At 39.7% G+C, this 15,781-nt stretch overlaps 1 protein-coding gene across 1 annotated transcript in view; it reads left to right on the top strand.

Annotated features, from left to right (window-relative positions):
* The window catches only part of PLD5 (phospholipase D family, member 5), a 418,989-nt gene that overhangs the window by 392,563 nt on the left and 10,645 nt on the right, over window positions 1–15,781 (top strand). Inside the window, exons 6-8 of the mRNA XM_010836680.1 lie at window positions 952–1,149; window positions 10,939–11,075; window positions 14,836–15,004. Coding sequence (XP_010834982.1) covers window positions 952–1,149; window positions 10,939–11,075; window positions 14,836–15,004 — 504 coding nt within the window. The remainder of the gene's footprint in view (window positions 1–951; window positions 1,150–10,938; window positions 11,076–14,835; window positions 15,005–15,781) is intronic.

Below are 15,781 nucleotides of genomic sequence, written 5' to 3' on the forward strand. Positions count from 1 at the left end.
AAGTGGTTACCATGTGATAGGTACTATTCTAAGCCCATAAAAACATATTAACTATGTTATGTATCATAGCAATTGTATGAAATAAATAATATTATCTACTTTTTATGTAAGAAGAAAATTATGGTGAGAGATTAAGTATCTTGTCCAAAGTCATACAGTCAGAAAGTTGTTGGGCTGGAACCTAATTCCAGGCAGTCTGACTCCAGAATCCATGATCTAAACCATTTTGTTGTGCTGCAACTGAAAGCCAATCTTTATATTGCTGCATTATCTAAGGATTCATACCAAAAAATTTAATATTGAAGAAAAGAATTGGAAGAGCTTATTTAAAACGTGTTGATGAATATGGAAAAATTATCCATAAGAGTCCAAATCCACCTTGCAATGCAAGAGACACCAGTTCAATCCCTGGTCCAGGAAGATCCCACATGCTTCAGAGCAACTAAACCTGTGCTCCACAACTACTGAGCCTGTGCCTAGAGCCTGCGAGCTGCATCTACTGAAGCCGGCATGCCTTAGAGTCTGTGCTCTGCAACAAGAGAAGCTACTGCCATGGGAAGCCTGATCGCAGTAACAAAGAGTAAGCCCTGCTCAGTGCAACTAAGGAAAGCCCACGTGCAGCAATGAAGATTCAGCACAGCCAAAAAAAAAAAATAAATGTATCTTTTTTAAAAAGAACTCAAATGCAAAAACAGGCAAAACTTCTCAAATATCTAAGCATTTTAATGACACATCATTTATGTATACCATAATATGACTCTATCTACGTACTTACAGACGCAGTATATATACATATATATGTGTGTGTGTGCGTGTGTGTGTGCATAGTTGTTATAGTATAGCAACTGCAAGAAAAAAAATCACTATTTCTGCATTCTTGTGCATTTTTTTGTCTGAGAATAACACCATCACATGTACATGGCATTGATGCTCTCGATTTTAATTTCACAGATGAAAGAACTCGGTGTCATCTTCTACAACTGCAGCTGCCTGGTCCTAGATTTACAAAGGATATTCGCTTTATATAGTTCATTAAAATTCAAGAGCAGAGTACCTCAGACCTGGTCCAAGAGACTTTATGGAGTCTATGACAATGAAAAGAAATTGCAGCTTCAGTTGAACGAAACCAAATCTCAAGCATTTGTGTCGGTGAGTTTTGCTCTTTTTTTCTCCTCCTCCTCCCCTCCTTCCTCCAAAAGCCCTTTATTAAGTTGTAATGTTTCAGTGCAATCTTATGTTGGGCAAAAATGAATACGACCAGTCTATCCTGACATATCCCTGGAAGAGTTAAAATATATCCATTCTTATACTCAAGCACATTCTGTCCCTAGTTACAATAACAATACCTGTTAATAGTCATTCCTAGTTTCAGATACTTTGTGTTATCTGGTTGGATCCCCACCATCACCCGTTAGGTAGACCCAAGATTATGACTGTGTTTCAAATGAAGATAGTGAAGTTTATCAACTAGCACAAAGACCATCAGATGGCAGGTGCCAAGAGAAACGCAAGCACCCAGGTCTTCTGACACCAGATGCTAATTTCAGTGCCTTTCACCAATGATTTTCAGACTCGATTTTAGCAATATAACCCTCTGAGGAAACCCTGCTGTGTAAAACAGACAAAAGCAGAGCTACTGTATTTGATTGGGGATAGAGGGCAAGAGGCCCTTCCAAAAGGTCAGGGCACAGTTTCCAGGCCTCTGACTACACTTGGAAGCCACCACTTGGATGCCCACACACCATAGCTATCCCAAACAGTATTGCTGAGAGTGGGCAATGTAAATATCTGAGCCTGCAGTCCTGGTCTTCAAACTTTAAAGCATCTAAGAACCAGACAGGGAACCTGATTGAAATGCAAACTTAAGGGACTTTCCTGGTGGCATAGAGGAACACAGGTTCAGTCTCTTGTCTGGGAAGATTCCACATGTCACGGAGCAACTAAGCCTGTGCTCTAGAGCCTGGGAGCCACAACTACTGAAGCCCGAATGCCCTAGTACCTGTGCTTCGCAATAAGAGAGGCCACTGCAATGAGAATCCTGCACACTGCAAGGAAGAGTAGCCTCTGCTCTCTGCAACTAGAGAAAGCCTGAGCAGCAATGAAGACCCAGCACAACCAAAAACTAAAAATAAATAAATAAGTTGTATTATTGTTATTCAGCTGCTGTTGTGTCTGTCTCTTTGTGACCCCATGGACTGCAGCACACCAGGCCCTTCTGTCCTTTACCATCTCCTGGAGTTTGTTCACATTCGTGTCCATTGAGTTGGTGATGCTATCTAACCATCTCATACTCTGTCGCCCCCTTCTCCTTTTGCCTTCAGTTTTTCCCAGCATCAGGGTCTTTTCCAATGAGTTGGCTCTTCTCATCCAGTAGCCAAAGCATTGGCTTCAGATTCAGCATGAGTCCTTCCAATGAATATTCAAGGTTGATTTCCTTTAGGACTGACTGGTTTGACCTCCCTGCAGTCCAAGGGACTTTCAAGAGTCTTGTCTAGCATCACAATTCAAAAGCATCAATTCTTTGACTCTTTAAGGTCCAACTCTCATATCCATACATGACTATTGGGAAAAAACATAGCTTTGACTATATGGACCTCTGTGGCAAAGTGCTGACTCTGCATTTAATATGCTGTCTAAATTTGTCATAGCTTTTCTTCCAAGGAGCAAGCATCTTTTAATTTCATGGCTGCAGTCACCATCCACAGTGATTTTGGAGCCCAAGAAAAGAAAATCCATCACTGTTTCCATTTTTTTCCCCTTCTATTTGCCATGAAGTGATGGGACTAGATGCCATGATCTTAGTTTTGGGGTTTTTTTTTTTTTTATAAGTAAGTAAAAAGTACAAACTTATAGTTCCCCCACCCTCACCAGGATCTGATCCACTGGACCTGGGTGAAACCTTAGAATTTTGATTTGAATCAGGCTTCTGAATTGATCCTGTTGCTCAGGTAAACTTCTCGGTACCATTCTCCCAAATTAATATGGCTGTTTCTCCACTGTCTTACAAGTTGCCAACAACTTTTATGTCACTGAAAAGATTTTCATAGAAGAGGAAATAGTAGCTCTTTTCCCCATTAAAATGAAAGCACTTTCTGAAAATTTAGAAGTGTTGCGATAGAAAATTGAAGTTGCTTGTCTTAAATAAATTCATGTAAGTGTGAATAACATAAAATGATAGACTATGGAAGATTTCCATTAAGTAGAACTAAAAAGCTCCCTTTTTTGGTATGCGTACAGGTCAAACAATGCAGCAGCATATAGCATATCATCTAAGGCATTTTAGTAATAAATTTTTTGCATATATTCAAGTTTGTTTCCTCGTTAGACAACCCTGTAAAACAAGAAAATCAGATATTATTCTCAATTTGTAGATTAGTTGCAATAGGAAATTTTCCAAGGAACCCTTAATCCAGATTAATGGCAACATTAATGGTAACATGACACCCCAAGGGTCTAGCAGAACAGCTGGAAGCAGCAAGAAACAGGTGAGTTATAAAAGTATTTCAGATAATTGCTGGATTTTGAATTTACAGTTTGAATCTTAGAGATGAATGAATATGGTTGTTGCATAAATTTAAATTCTGACCCTTAAAAAATTGGGGGAGTCCTCCTTTGTTTATCCCAAAGTTAACACATCTACTTCAGAGAGAGGGCCCAGGCCTTTAGTAAAATCTATGAAAATGCAAGGGCTTTGTTATATTCCTCGTGCTAAGTCACTTCAGTCCTGTCTGACTCTTTGTGATGCTATGAACTGTGTAGCCCACCAGGCTTCTCTGTACATGGAATTCTCCAGGCAGAATACTGGACTGGGTTGCCATACCCTTCTCCAGGGATCTTCCCAACCCAGGGATTGAACCCTCTTCTCCTGCAACTCCTGCATTGCAGGCGGATTCTTTACCTCTGAGCCACTGAGGAAGCCCAGTGCTACAAAATAGGTTGACCTTTTTTAACAATTCTTTCCTTAAGCTATGATCTTTTAAACCATGCGGCACCTTTGTTTTCTATTTTTATTTAATTATTTTAAATTATTGTTATTTTATTTTCCATTTCATATTAATATCTCAAGCCTACCTTTGAATTTCAGTTCAGTAGATATTAATTCAACACCATTTTTTACAGAGGAATCAAATCTTACAGACATAAGATCAATAAAAGTCAGAAAACCCCTAATATTGGAATTGGTATCATTTGCCTAGAGATCCTTGGTCTCACCTCTGTTACAACATTAATCACATTTTTGTAGCTATTTGTTTATTGATTATCTCTCCCACTATTTTGGGCTTCCATGGTAACTCAGATGGTAAAGAATCTGTCTACAATGTGGGAGACCTGGGTTCAATCCCTAAGCTGGGAACTGGGTTGGGATTCCTGAGTTGTTCCTGGAGAAGGGAACAGCTACCCACTCCAGTATTTTGGCCTAGAGATTTCCATGGACTGTATAGTCCATGGGGTCGAAAAGAGTCAGACGTGACTGAGCAACTTTCACTTTCCCACTTTTTTATAAGGCTTCAAAGATCATATCATACATTGTACTCTCTTCATCGTTGTTACTTCCAGTACTTCCCTCAGGCCTCCCTAAAGCAGCAGTAAATTTTGGTTTGGTTCTATTAGTAGTAATATCAATAAAAAGTTCCAGAATACATACAGTTTTCTGAGTATATGTGCCAAACAAATGTCAGGGCAAGTTTATTTAAGTTCAAAATATTTGTTATAAATTATCTTAAAATAGTATATTATATTTTTATAGGCTTACGGTCCCAACACTAAATTAACACACAAAATATATATTTGAGAGCCTTAAGAATTATCATTCCCAAAATTAGATTTTAGGTGATTAATAACTTAGCACGCTGCTGCTAAGTCGCTTCAGTCATGTCCGACTCTGGGCGACCCCATAGATGGCAGCCCACCAGGCTCCCCCGTCCCTGGGATTCTCCAGGCAAGAACACTGGAGTGGGTTGCCATTTCCTTCTCCAATGCATGAAACTGAAAAGTGAAAATGAAGTCACTCAGTCGTGTCCGACTCTTGGCGACCCCATGGACTGCAGCCTACCAGACTCCTCCATCCATGGGATTTTCCAGGCAAGAGTACTGGAGTGATAACTTAGCATGGTTATATATAAATTGAAATAGTGATGTAGATATAAATTATTTCTAATTTTCTCATAGGACAGAAAGAGGTATTGGTTAGATTTAAGTATGTGATCTCTAATAACTTGGGGCTGAATCATTCTAATTTTCTTACATTCCCTATTGAAATCAGAAGATAGGAACAACAGACTGAGGTTTTTTGTCCTATTTTATAACAACAGACTGAGGGTTTTTGTCCTGTTTTGTAACAACAGACTGAGGTTTTTTGTCCTATTTTGTAGAATGCTTTTTAGAGTTCTTAAGATAATGCATTTGATTTCCAAGATTAAGACTAGTTAGTTCAAGGTCTGTTTCTATTGATCTGGGTGCTAGAAAGATTTAATTTCTTCTTGTTTATTGCTTAGTTCATTCATCCACCATTCGTGTATACTGTAGTTATTTAGTCAGTGAGGGCAGACGTTGAATAGAACTTGGTGCTGCTCTGAAAAATATAATTAAATTTCCCTTTAGAATCTCGGCTATATATTTTAACTACACTTCAATAGAGTTATTGAGATATAATTTATTACCATAAAATTCATCATTTTAAAATGTAAAAATCAGTGGGGTTCAGTATAGTCACAGAGCTTTACTATCATCTGTATACTTTCTAATTTTAAAATATTTGTATCACCACAAAGGAAAAAGCCATACCTGTTAGTAGTTGCTCTCCATTTCCCCTTCTCTCAGGCTCTGCTGCTGCTGCTAAGTCGCTTCAGTCATGTCCGATTCTGTGCGACCCCATAGACGGCAGCCCACCAGGCTCCCCCGTCCCTGGGATTCTCCAGGCAAGAACACTGGAGTGGGTTGCCATTTCCTTCTCCAATGCATGAAACTAAAAAGTGAAAGTGAAGTCGCTCAGTCGTGTCCGACTCTTTGCAACCCCATGGACTGCAGCCTTCCAGGCTCCTCCATCCATGGGATTTTCCAGGCAAGAGTACTGGAGTGGGGTGCCATTGCCTTCTCTCAGGCTCTAGAAAGCACTAATCTACTTTCTATCTCTAAGGATTTACCTTTTTCTAGATACTTCATATAAATGAAGTAATATGATACAATATGTAGTCTTTTGTAACTGATTTCTTTCACTTAGTATTAATGGTTTCAAAATGCATGACTCAGTTCTTTTTCCTTTTATGGCCAAATAATATTCCATTGTATGGATATATCATGTTTTGCTGTCTGTCCATCAGTTGATGGACATTTAGATGTTTTTACCTTTTGACTATTGTGAATAGTGTTCCTATGAACCTTCATGTACAAATTTTTATTTGAATACCTGTTCTCAGCTATTTTGAGTTTTACTTAGGAGTGGAATTGCTGGGTACTGTTGTAACTCTATCTTAAACATTTTGAGGCATTGAGAAACTTTTTTAAATTGGCTGCACCATTTTTCAATTCCACCAGAAATGAATGAGGATTTCAATTTCTGCACATCTTAGTCAATACTTGCTATTTTCTGCTTTATTTTAGACCTCTTAGTGTTTGTGAAATTTGTCTTATGGTTTTGTTTGCATATTTTAATGCACTTACTGATCATTTGTATATCTTTTTAGAGAAATGTCTATCAAAGCCTCTGCCCATTTTTCAGTTAGATTGCTTGGGGTTTTATTATTGAGTTGTAAGAGTTATTTATACATTCTAGATACAAGGATGTATATGATTTGCAAATATTTTCTCCCATTCTGTAGATTGTCTTTTCATGTTTAATTACATTTTGGCATATATATTCTGGGAATGGAATATGGATTTCTTTAAAGCAGGAATCTGATATGAAATAAAACCCTACTAAAGCAAGAATTTAATGAATATGCAAAACAAGGTGCATATAAATATAAGGTGTTTATTGATGTAAGAAGGAAATAGAGCTTGCCTATAATCAAGGTGCCTCAAGAGCACTTGATTGTAACAGATCATTGAGAGCTGAAACAAAGAAAAAGATCTCTATTTTCCTTCTCTTTGTATTTTGCTTTGGAATAAAGGAGTACGAAGTGCAAGGGTCAGAAAATTAATCCAGGAATGATAAGAAAACAACAGTCTTCTCTCTAATTAAACAAGCAAAACTAGTTAATTTCCTCTGCCAGATCAGAGAACATACAAGTTCTACCATGACCCCAGGGGCAGAAGTACTAATACAAATAGTCATGTGTTTCCTTAATAAACACAGCACCTGCTCTGCTCTAGGCATTGGGTTAGGAAATGAGAATGTAGGAAACAAGACAAGTACAAGTAAGGGTCTATTCACACAAAAATGGAAATACCTAGAGTAAAGCAACTCCAACTAGGAGTAGAGGTTGGGGAGTCACACAAGACTCCAACACTTAGTAATCTAAGAAGCACTCCCACATTCCACAAATGTTTATTGAGCGTGTCATACATGCTAAGCATGGCATGGCGCAAGGCTGCAGAGACATAAAACCAAGCAGCTCACAAGCTAGCAGAGAATCACACAGACGAATGAAGGAAGTACAAAGTAGCGTGTGCTGGAATGAAACTGCACAAAGCAGGAATCTTAAATTGATCACTGATGTATGCCAAGTACCTAGACTAGAGCTGGTTGCATGGCTGGTATCAATACTTAGTAATATTTGATGAATGAGTGAAATCAGGTGCAGAAGAGGAACAGATCCAGACCAGGAGTAGGCCATTCTCTTATTTAAGCCCCAAAGGCAAATCATAATGAAAGATTTGTTACTGTTCTCACCCCACTGGAAACAGAGGCTCAGGAAGTGTAAGGGACATGCCCAGCCTGCTACAGGTTATAAATGCTGGAAGCCAGCGCATCACCAGCATGTAAATGCTGCATCACCAAAGCACAGTACCCAAACTTATTAGACGATAGCCAATGAAAGAGACCAGTGACTCTGTGTCTAAATTTGTTCCTCCCTGAAACAAACATCCAGTTTTGGGAACATGCAAGGAAGTTCAGGAAATTCCTAACTGAAGCAAAAATATGGGCATTTGGACACATTTCAGAGTTGACCTGGGCTCCTGTCTAGAGCTAAGATCCTTAGCTTCTTCATGGTAAGCTTTACCTCTTGGGTAAAGCAGACCCAACAGGCTGAGGGAATTAATTCATTTGAATATTCATTTATTAATAGAAATAGAAAAATGAGTAAAACACAGTTCCCAAAATCAAGATAGTAGCCATCTAGGCAAGGAGATGAGACAGGTGCAAGTGATTTTAAGTTTCAATATTCTAAGTAATATAACAAATAAATCACATCATAGGAAGACAGAAAAAGGAGAAGTAGCTTCTGGGTGACAATATAAAAATGTTTCAGGACTTCCCTGGTGGTCCAGTGGTTAAGAGTCCATCTGCCAATGCAGAGACACAGGTTCGATCCCTGGTCCAGGAAGATCCTACATGCCTTGGGGCGACTAAGCCTGTGTGCCACAACTACTGAAGCCTGAGAGCCCTAGAGCCCGTGCTCCCCAGCAAGAGAAGCCTCCATAAGGAGATGCTCAAGCTCTGAAACTAGAGACTAGCCCTAGCTCGCCGCACCTAGAGAAAGTCTATGCACAGCAGCAAAAAGCCCGCGCAGCCAAAAATAAAGTTTTTTGTGTTGTTTTTTTTTTTTAATTTCATGGAGGAGATAGTATTTGAACTTGAACTTAGAGAAAGTATAGGACTCTGATAGATAAAGATAGGGAAACACTTCAGCCAGAGGGACCAGCCAGAGCAAATACACGGAGGCAGACAAGGTGAGAGCAGGACCATGGACTGACGATTATCTTAGTTTGGGGTGCAGAAGGCATGATAGCGTGCAAATGAGGAAGACAGAAACGGGAGAGCCAGGTTACGGAGGCCGTGCATACATCTGCCCCAGTGAGATCAGGCTGAATTCCAAGAAACCAGGGGTCCTGAGAGAGACACACGTTTGTTTGTTTGTCTTGTAAGCATTGTGGAGACAGGGAGATGAGTTCAGAAGATACATAAAAGTGGTGCCCAGCAAACAGCACCAGTGCCTGGACGAGGGAAACGGCCATCTGAAATAAGAGGGAAGGACAACACGAGAGACGCTGCAGAAGCCCACACCGTCTGTCTTAGTGACGGATGGGGCGTCTGCATGTGTGCGTGCTGGGGAAAGTGTAGGACTAGCGTTGGATTTTGTTTGTTCTCTAATTTATGTTTTATTGTTTTGTTTTGGGCTTTTTTGTTCTGGTTTTTCTCCTTTAGCGTTTGTCTTTTGTTTTTTAGTACCTGGAAGTTCATCCTCATTCCTAAAGAAAAGTGATTTAAATCCGAAACTTATTCTGATACTCATTGGCCAGGGCAACATTCTGAGTAAGGGCGCATGGTAGGTGTGGCCCTTCAACATGCTCCTTCCTCAGCCCCATGATCCTCCTCAGCTGTGCATCCAGTCCAGTAGCATCATCTCCCTCTGTCTAAGCTGGGACTCGCCAGCACAGGGTGGGGAGTTGTTCCCAAGCATGAGGGCCCTTGACCACCATAACTGGCAGAACATTTGGTGAAGGACCCAGTTCTGCCATGCCAGGAATCTTCCAGAAACCATTTATTTGGCCTCTGATACTAAACAGAGCAGCCTGGCGGACTACAGCCCACGGAGTTCCAAAAGAGTCGGACACGAAACACCTAAGCACTCATTGCATTGTTTGTGTTCCGTCGTTTGGTGTCTTGCTTGTCAGAGTAATGCAGGAACTAGAGAAATGCTCCTTCCAGTCTTGTCCAGCGGGAGGCCAGTAAAAAAACCAAAGTACATCTTTTCCTTTCTACAAGGAAAAAAGTGAAAGTGAAAGTCACTCAGTCACGTCCGACTCCTTGTGACCCCATGGACTATACAGTCCTTAGAATTCTCCTGGCCAGAATACTGGAGTAGGTAGCTGTTCCCTTCTCCAGGGGATCTTCCCAACCCAGAGACCCAACCCAGGTCTCCCGCATTGCAGGCAGGTTCTTTACCAGTTGAATCACAAGGGAAACGCAAGAATACTGGAGTGGGTAGTCTATCCCTTCTTCAGCAAATCTTCCCGACCCAGAAATTGAACCGGGGTCTGCTACGTTGCAGGTGGATTCTTTACCAACTGACCTACCAGGGAATCCCTCCTTTCTATAATAACTTTATCTAAAAAAATCATACTTCTGTAAGATGGAAACCACTTTGAGCAACGTAAGAAAAATATCTCAAGTATAATTTGCCTCTTTGTTCATTTTTCTCAAGTCCCTGTCTCTGCTTATGAGCTTGGCATCTTAATAAGTCACTTCGTTTTTCCTCTAGAATTACTGATGATCCTTTCTCCACAATCAGCCCTCCTCTTCCTCACTTGATGAAGAAATAGGAGAAAAGGAAAAACAAAACAAGATTTTTAGACCATATGTCTTGAACATCTTTACGGCCACCTTACCTTTCAAGTGAAATGACTTCTAGCATAAATAGCTTGCTGTATGTGTATATATATATATTCTCTGTGTGTGTGTGTGTATACATACTATGCATGGTAATATCTGAGAAAATTAACTGTGTATGATATGAGTGTGTGCCAGAGTCACATAAGTTTAGAACTGGAGAACTTCTATAAAGATAAAACATGTGTGTATTGAAATCCCAAAACCAATTTAAAGGACAGATTTGAGACTCATTGCACCACACTTTGGTTTCTACTTGCTTGAACTTTGATAGGACTGCAAATGTATTTGTCTAATCTCATAAAGAACTGGAAAGTAGACTTGCAAAAATTGGCTAAAAGCAAAGATTCATTAAAAAAAATGTTTTTTAAATAACAACAAAAAAAGAGAAAATCCCGAATGTCAAAAACTAATACTCTAAAAGTTTGTATTTTGTGTCTTCACAGAATTCTCCCAAACTCTTTTGCCCTAAAAACAGAAGCTTTGACATAGACGCCATCTACAGTGTAATAGATGATGCCAAGCAATACGTGTACATCGCAGTCATGGACTACCTGCCTATCTCCAGCACAAGCACCAAAAGGTCAGTGAGTGTGTTCTTAGAACCTGGGCTCCAGGGCAAGGCACGAAACTGAGAACCACAGGAAAAACATCCTGGACACTGGGATGCTCTCAAGTCACAGAAGGTTGCATGTTCACATCTCAGTGTATATTTGCAGCTCACCCAGAATGCATCTCCTCCCTCAGTCCATTTTAAGGACTCAGGGTCTCATCCCATAAATGACTACCTCAGTAATTTACATTATAAGCATGACAGCAACTTTAGATTGAAGATTGGGTTGTGATTTGAAAATTATTTGGAAAAGTAAAATAAATTAAAAATTATTAGAAAGACATTTTTTTAAGTTATCAGTTGACATGTGCCTGAAGGGCATACCGAAACTAAGTAGGTCTGCCAAGATTTTCTTTAAAAGAGGCATCACTTTGTTGTACTCATGTCGGTCTTCCTTAAATGCTAAATTTTCATACTGTCTTTTTCACTTACAGGAGAAGCAAACTTAAAATATATATGTTCTCAGTCAATCCATCCATCTGTAAGAGGAACATAGCATTTTAAAATTCAGAGTATTTTTAATATTCATCACTGTGCAAGTGTGGAAATACTTGGAATAAACAGGAGCAGAATTTATGCCCCTAAGTCATTGCATGCATAAATGCATCCCTAGGACCCAAGTATTTCCCACTTTTGCTTTCTTGCTGGGAATGCAGAGTTTGGGTGCTTGTAAATGTTTTGAATAATCCAGTTAACCCAGGAAAAATTTCCAAAGTGCACATTTCTAGGAGTACAACCTGACACCTTTTAAATTTGGAAAATTACAATTTCAAATTAACTATTTTGCTGAGGTTAAGTAATTTCATGTGCCCTATATTGCTTGAATATTGCTCATATTGCCAACCTCACATATGCATAATATACAATTTCTTTATGCAAATGACTTTAAAATTGCAAAAGATGTGTTTCTCCCAGAAAGTGATTACCCCTAATGATGGTCAAAAAGGATTTTAGGCTGCAAGATACACATTATTAAGACACTTTTGCTTAAAATATTGTGCACCCTTTGAACATTCATGGATTTTTTTCCCCACATACTTTCATTTTTTCAATCCCTCCATTTCATGTTTTGCCCATTTATTGTTTATTTGATTTTAGATTTGTTTTAGACTTCAGCTTCTCTTTGGGAAGAATTTGAAGCAATAGATTTTGCCTGATTTTCCAATTATTCCAAAGGAGAATAAGGTTAAGTTTATGACTTATTAGGTTGGGATAATAATTTCATAGGATTGACATAACCTTCATTTCATGAAGTTCCTTCAAACAAACAAAATTAAGATCCTTCGTAGCCAAGGGGGAAGGCATTAGCCTGGATAATCTAAAATATCTTGGAAATATAATGAGGAAAGAGATTGTGCACCAGCCACAGAGCAATGCAGAGTCAAAGAGGAGGTCTCTCAATGGGAAAGATTTGCATTTTTTTTTTTTCGCAAATGAAGAAGGTAGAGAAGGAAAAAAGTGAAAGTCAAGGATCCCATTCTTTGAGACTCCTTGGACAGAGTTGCTTGAGTTTTCCAGGCAAGCATATTGGAGTGGGTTGCCATTCCCTCTCAAGGGGATCTTCCCTATCCAGGGATCGAAGCTAAGTCTCCTGCATTGCAGGCAGAATCTTTACCATCTGAGCCACCAGGGAAGGCTCCAGGGAGAAGATGAGGCTATTCTCAGGAAGGAATGACTAACCAAATGCAGCTGCAGAGGGCCAAGAAAACAGCTAAGGGAGAAGGAGAAGGATACCTTATCCTCTGAATTAGAGGGAAGGGGATAAGGATGTGTGTGCCATCAGGGTAGAAAGTTGAGGAGAACCATGACCAAGACCCCCAATTTTGTGAATGAAAGAAAGAACAAGTTTCTCTAGGGTGGGGTAACAGAATAATTACAAAAGATACCGGAGGTGGAACTAACCCAATACAAGGATAGAGGTTGACAGATGGTATTGAGAACCCTGAAGGTTGAGGTGACTTTTTCCAGTAGTCCTCAGCTTTATGACTATAGCAATACATGAAAGGAATAACTGTACTGATCTAGGATTTAGATTCTGCAAAAAGACAAGGGAAGGGAAAGGGGCAGCTATCCTTCAGGTAATCAGAACTGAAACTAGGCTGTCAGGGAAAGGAGACCAGGAGGAGCTGATGCATCAGGAAAAAGTAGAGGGATCTTAGATCTGGGGCCCACACAGGTGAAAAGTGAACATGTTAGTTTCTCAGTCATGTCCGACTCTTTGTGACCCCATGGACTGTAGCCCACCAGGCTTTTCTGTCCATGGGATTTCCCAAGCAAGAATACTGGAGTGGGTTGCCATTTCCTTTTTCCAGGGGATCTTCCTGACCCAGGGATCGAACCCAGGTCTCCTGCATTGCAGGCAGATTCTTTAGCATCTAAGCCACCAGGGAAGCCCACACAGGTGAAAGGGCAGGTACAAATAAGAGAGTGAAAGAACTTGAAGGACAGGAGTCTGAGGTCAGATATAAAGAGGAGACCTTTGGAGGTAAAATTATTACTCACAGGCTAAGGTTTTGAATAATATATCATTATTCTAAATAATGAATTGGCCTAGAATTAAGCAAAGATTTGTATGAATAAACAGAAGGTCTACAAATTACAGGATTAAAGAGAGAGCAATTTGAGATTTGTCGTTAACATGGGAAAGCTTATTGTTTTTGTTTTTTAACATGAGAACTAAGTTACAGTTCTGAAAGAAGCACTGTGTGTGCTGGGGGAGCAGAGGCTGGCTCCTAAATCAGGTGGACAGGTTGTGGTGGGAAATACACAGCAGGACTTTAGCAGAAACTGTGGCCTAGGAAAGAGTCCAGATTTAGTTGAAGTAAAAAGTTAAGAATTCAGGGAAAAGGCTAAACCTACAGGGGAAACTGTTCCAAGGTCCCAGAGTAGTGGAGGGGCTTGGCAAGAAGAGACCAAGACAGTTTGGAAATAAGAGTGTGGGAAGCTTGGATAAGCAGAGCAAGATCTCATTTGGGGAGCACTTTTCAAAGAAGAGAGGTTTAAGAAGCATTTGAAGATGACAGAGTGCTCAAGGATCCTAACTGGAATTCTTATGGAAAGTTGATTCTTCTTACACATTTGAACTGATATCCAAGTAAAGTTGGAGGTGTGTGAGGGTGGCATGTGGTAGTGGTCAGTATGCCTGTGCCTTCAGCCCACACAACCTGAGGCCCTGATAGGAAACCTCATTTTAGGTAGGATTGTACCTGCCTAAAGCACCATTTCTCAATGTTCTAACCCAGGAGACGAGCATTTTATCAACATATCCTCAAGGTTATTTATATTATAGATTAGAGGCTGATTTAATCTATAATATAAATGATCAAGTAATGATTCAGTTAATGTCAGTGCTCTCTGTAGTCTAGTAAATTTCTTTCCCCAAAGTAACTGATTTTCTTTATCTATACGGATATTATTTCTACAGTATTTATATTATAGATTAGAAGCTGATCTAATCTATAATATAAATGATCACATAGTGACCAAGTTAATATCAATGTTCTCTGTAGTCTAATAAATTTCTTTCTCCAAACTAACTAATTTTCTTTTATTTTATCTTTATGGATATTATTTCTACAGGACTTATAAATTAGAGGCTGATTTAATCTGTAATATAAATGATCACATAATGATCAAGTTAATGTCAGTGTTCTCTGCAGTCTAGTAATTTTTTTTCCTCCAAAACAAACTAATTTTCTTTATTTTATCTGTATGAATATTATTTCTACAGGACTTACTGGCCAGACTTGGACGGGAAAATCAGAGAAGCATTAGTTCTGCGGAGCGTCAAAGTTCGACTCCTTATAAGCTTCCGGAAGGAAACTGACCCCCTCACATTTAACTTTATTTCATCTCTTAAAGCTATTTGCACTGAAATAGCCAACTGCAGTTTGAAAGTTGTAAGTATTGTATTGACTGAGCTATTAAAATCTAATTTTCTTCATGCATCTGTGAAAGCTATAAGTATACAGATGTGCTTCCAATCGGAATTAGGACAACAGTCTTTGAGAGTGAAAAATACCTCAAAAAGTAGGTTGAGTAGTTTTTCAAGATAATCATCAGATCAGATCAGTTGCTCAGTCGTGTCCGACTCTTTGCGACCCCATGAACTGCAGCACACCAGGCCTCCCTGTCCATCACCAACTCCTGGAGTTCACCCAGACTCACGTCCATCGAGTCAGTAGCCATCCAGCCATCTCATCTTCTGTCTTCCCCTTCTCCTCCTGCCCCCAATCCCTCCCAGCGTCAGAGTCTTTTCCAATGAGTCAACTCTTTGCATCAGGTGGCCAAAGTACTGGAGTTTCAGCTTTAGCATCATTCCTTCCAAAGAAATCCCAGGGCTGATCTCCTTCAGAATGGACTGGTTGGATCTCCTTGCAGTCCAAGGGACTCTCAAGAGTCTTCTCCAACACCACAGTTCAAAAGCATCAATTCTTCGGTGCTCAGCCTTCTTTACAGTCCAACTCTCACATCCATACATGACCACAGGAAAAACCATAGCCTTGACTAGACGGACCTTTGTCGGCAAAGTAATGTCTCTGCTTTTGAATATGCTATCTAGGTTGGTCATAACTTTCCTTCCAAGGAGTAAGCGTCTTTGAATTTCATGGCTGCAGTCACCATCTGCAGTGATTTTGGAGCCCCCAAAAATAAAGTCTGACACTGTTTCCACTGTT

This window comes from Bison bison, unplaced genomic scaffold (assembly GCF_000754665.1).
Source record: "Bison bison bison isolate TAMUID 2011002044 unplaced genomic scaffold, Bison_UMD1.0 scf7180017864064, whole genome shotgun sequence".
Taxonomy (NCBI): domain Eukaryota; kingdom Metazoa; phylum Chordata; class Mammalia; order Artiodactyla; family Bovidae; genus Bison; species Bison bison.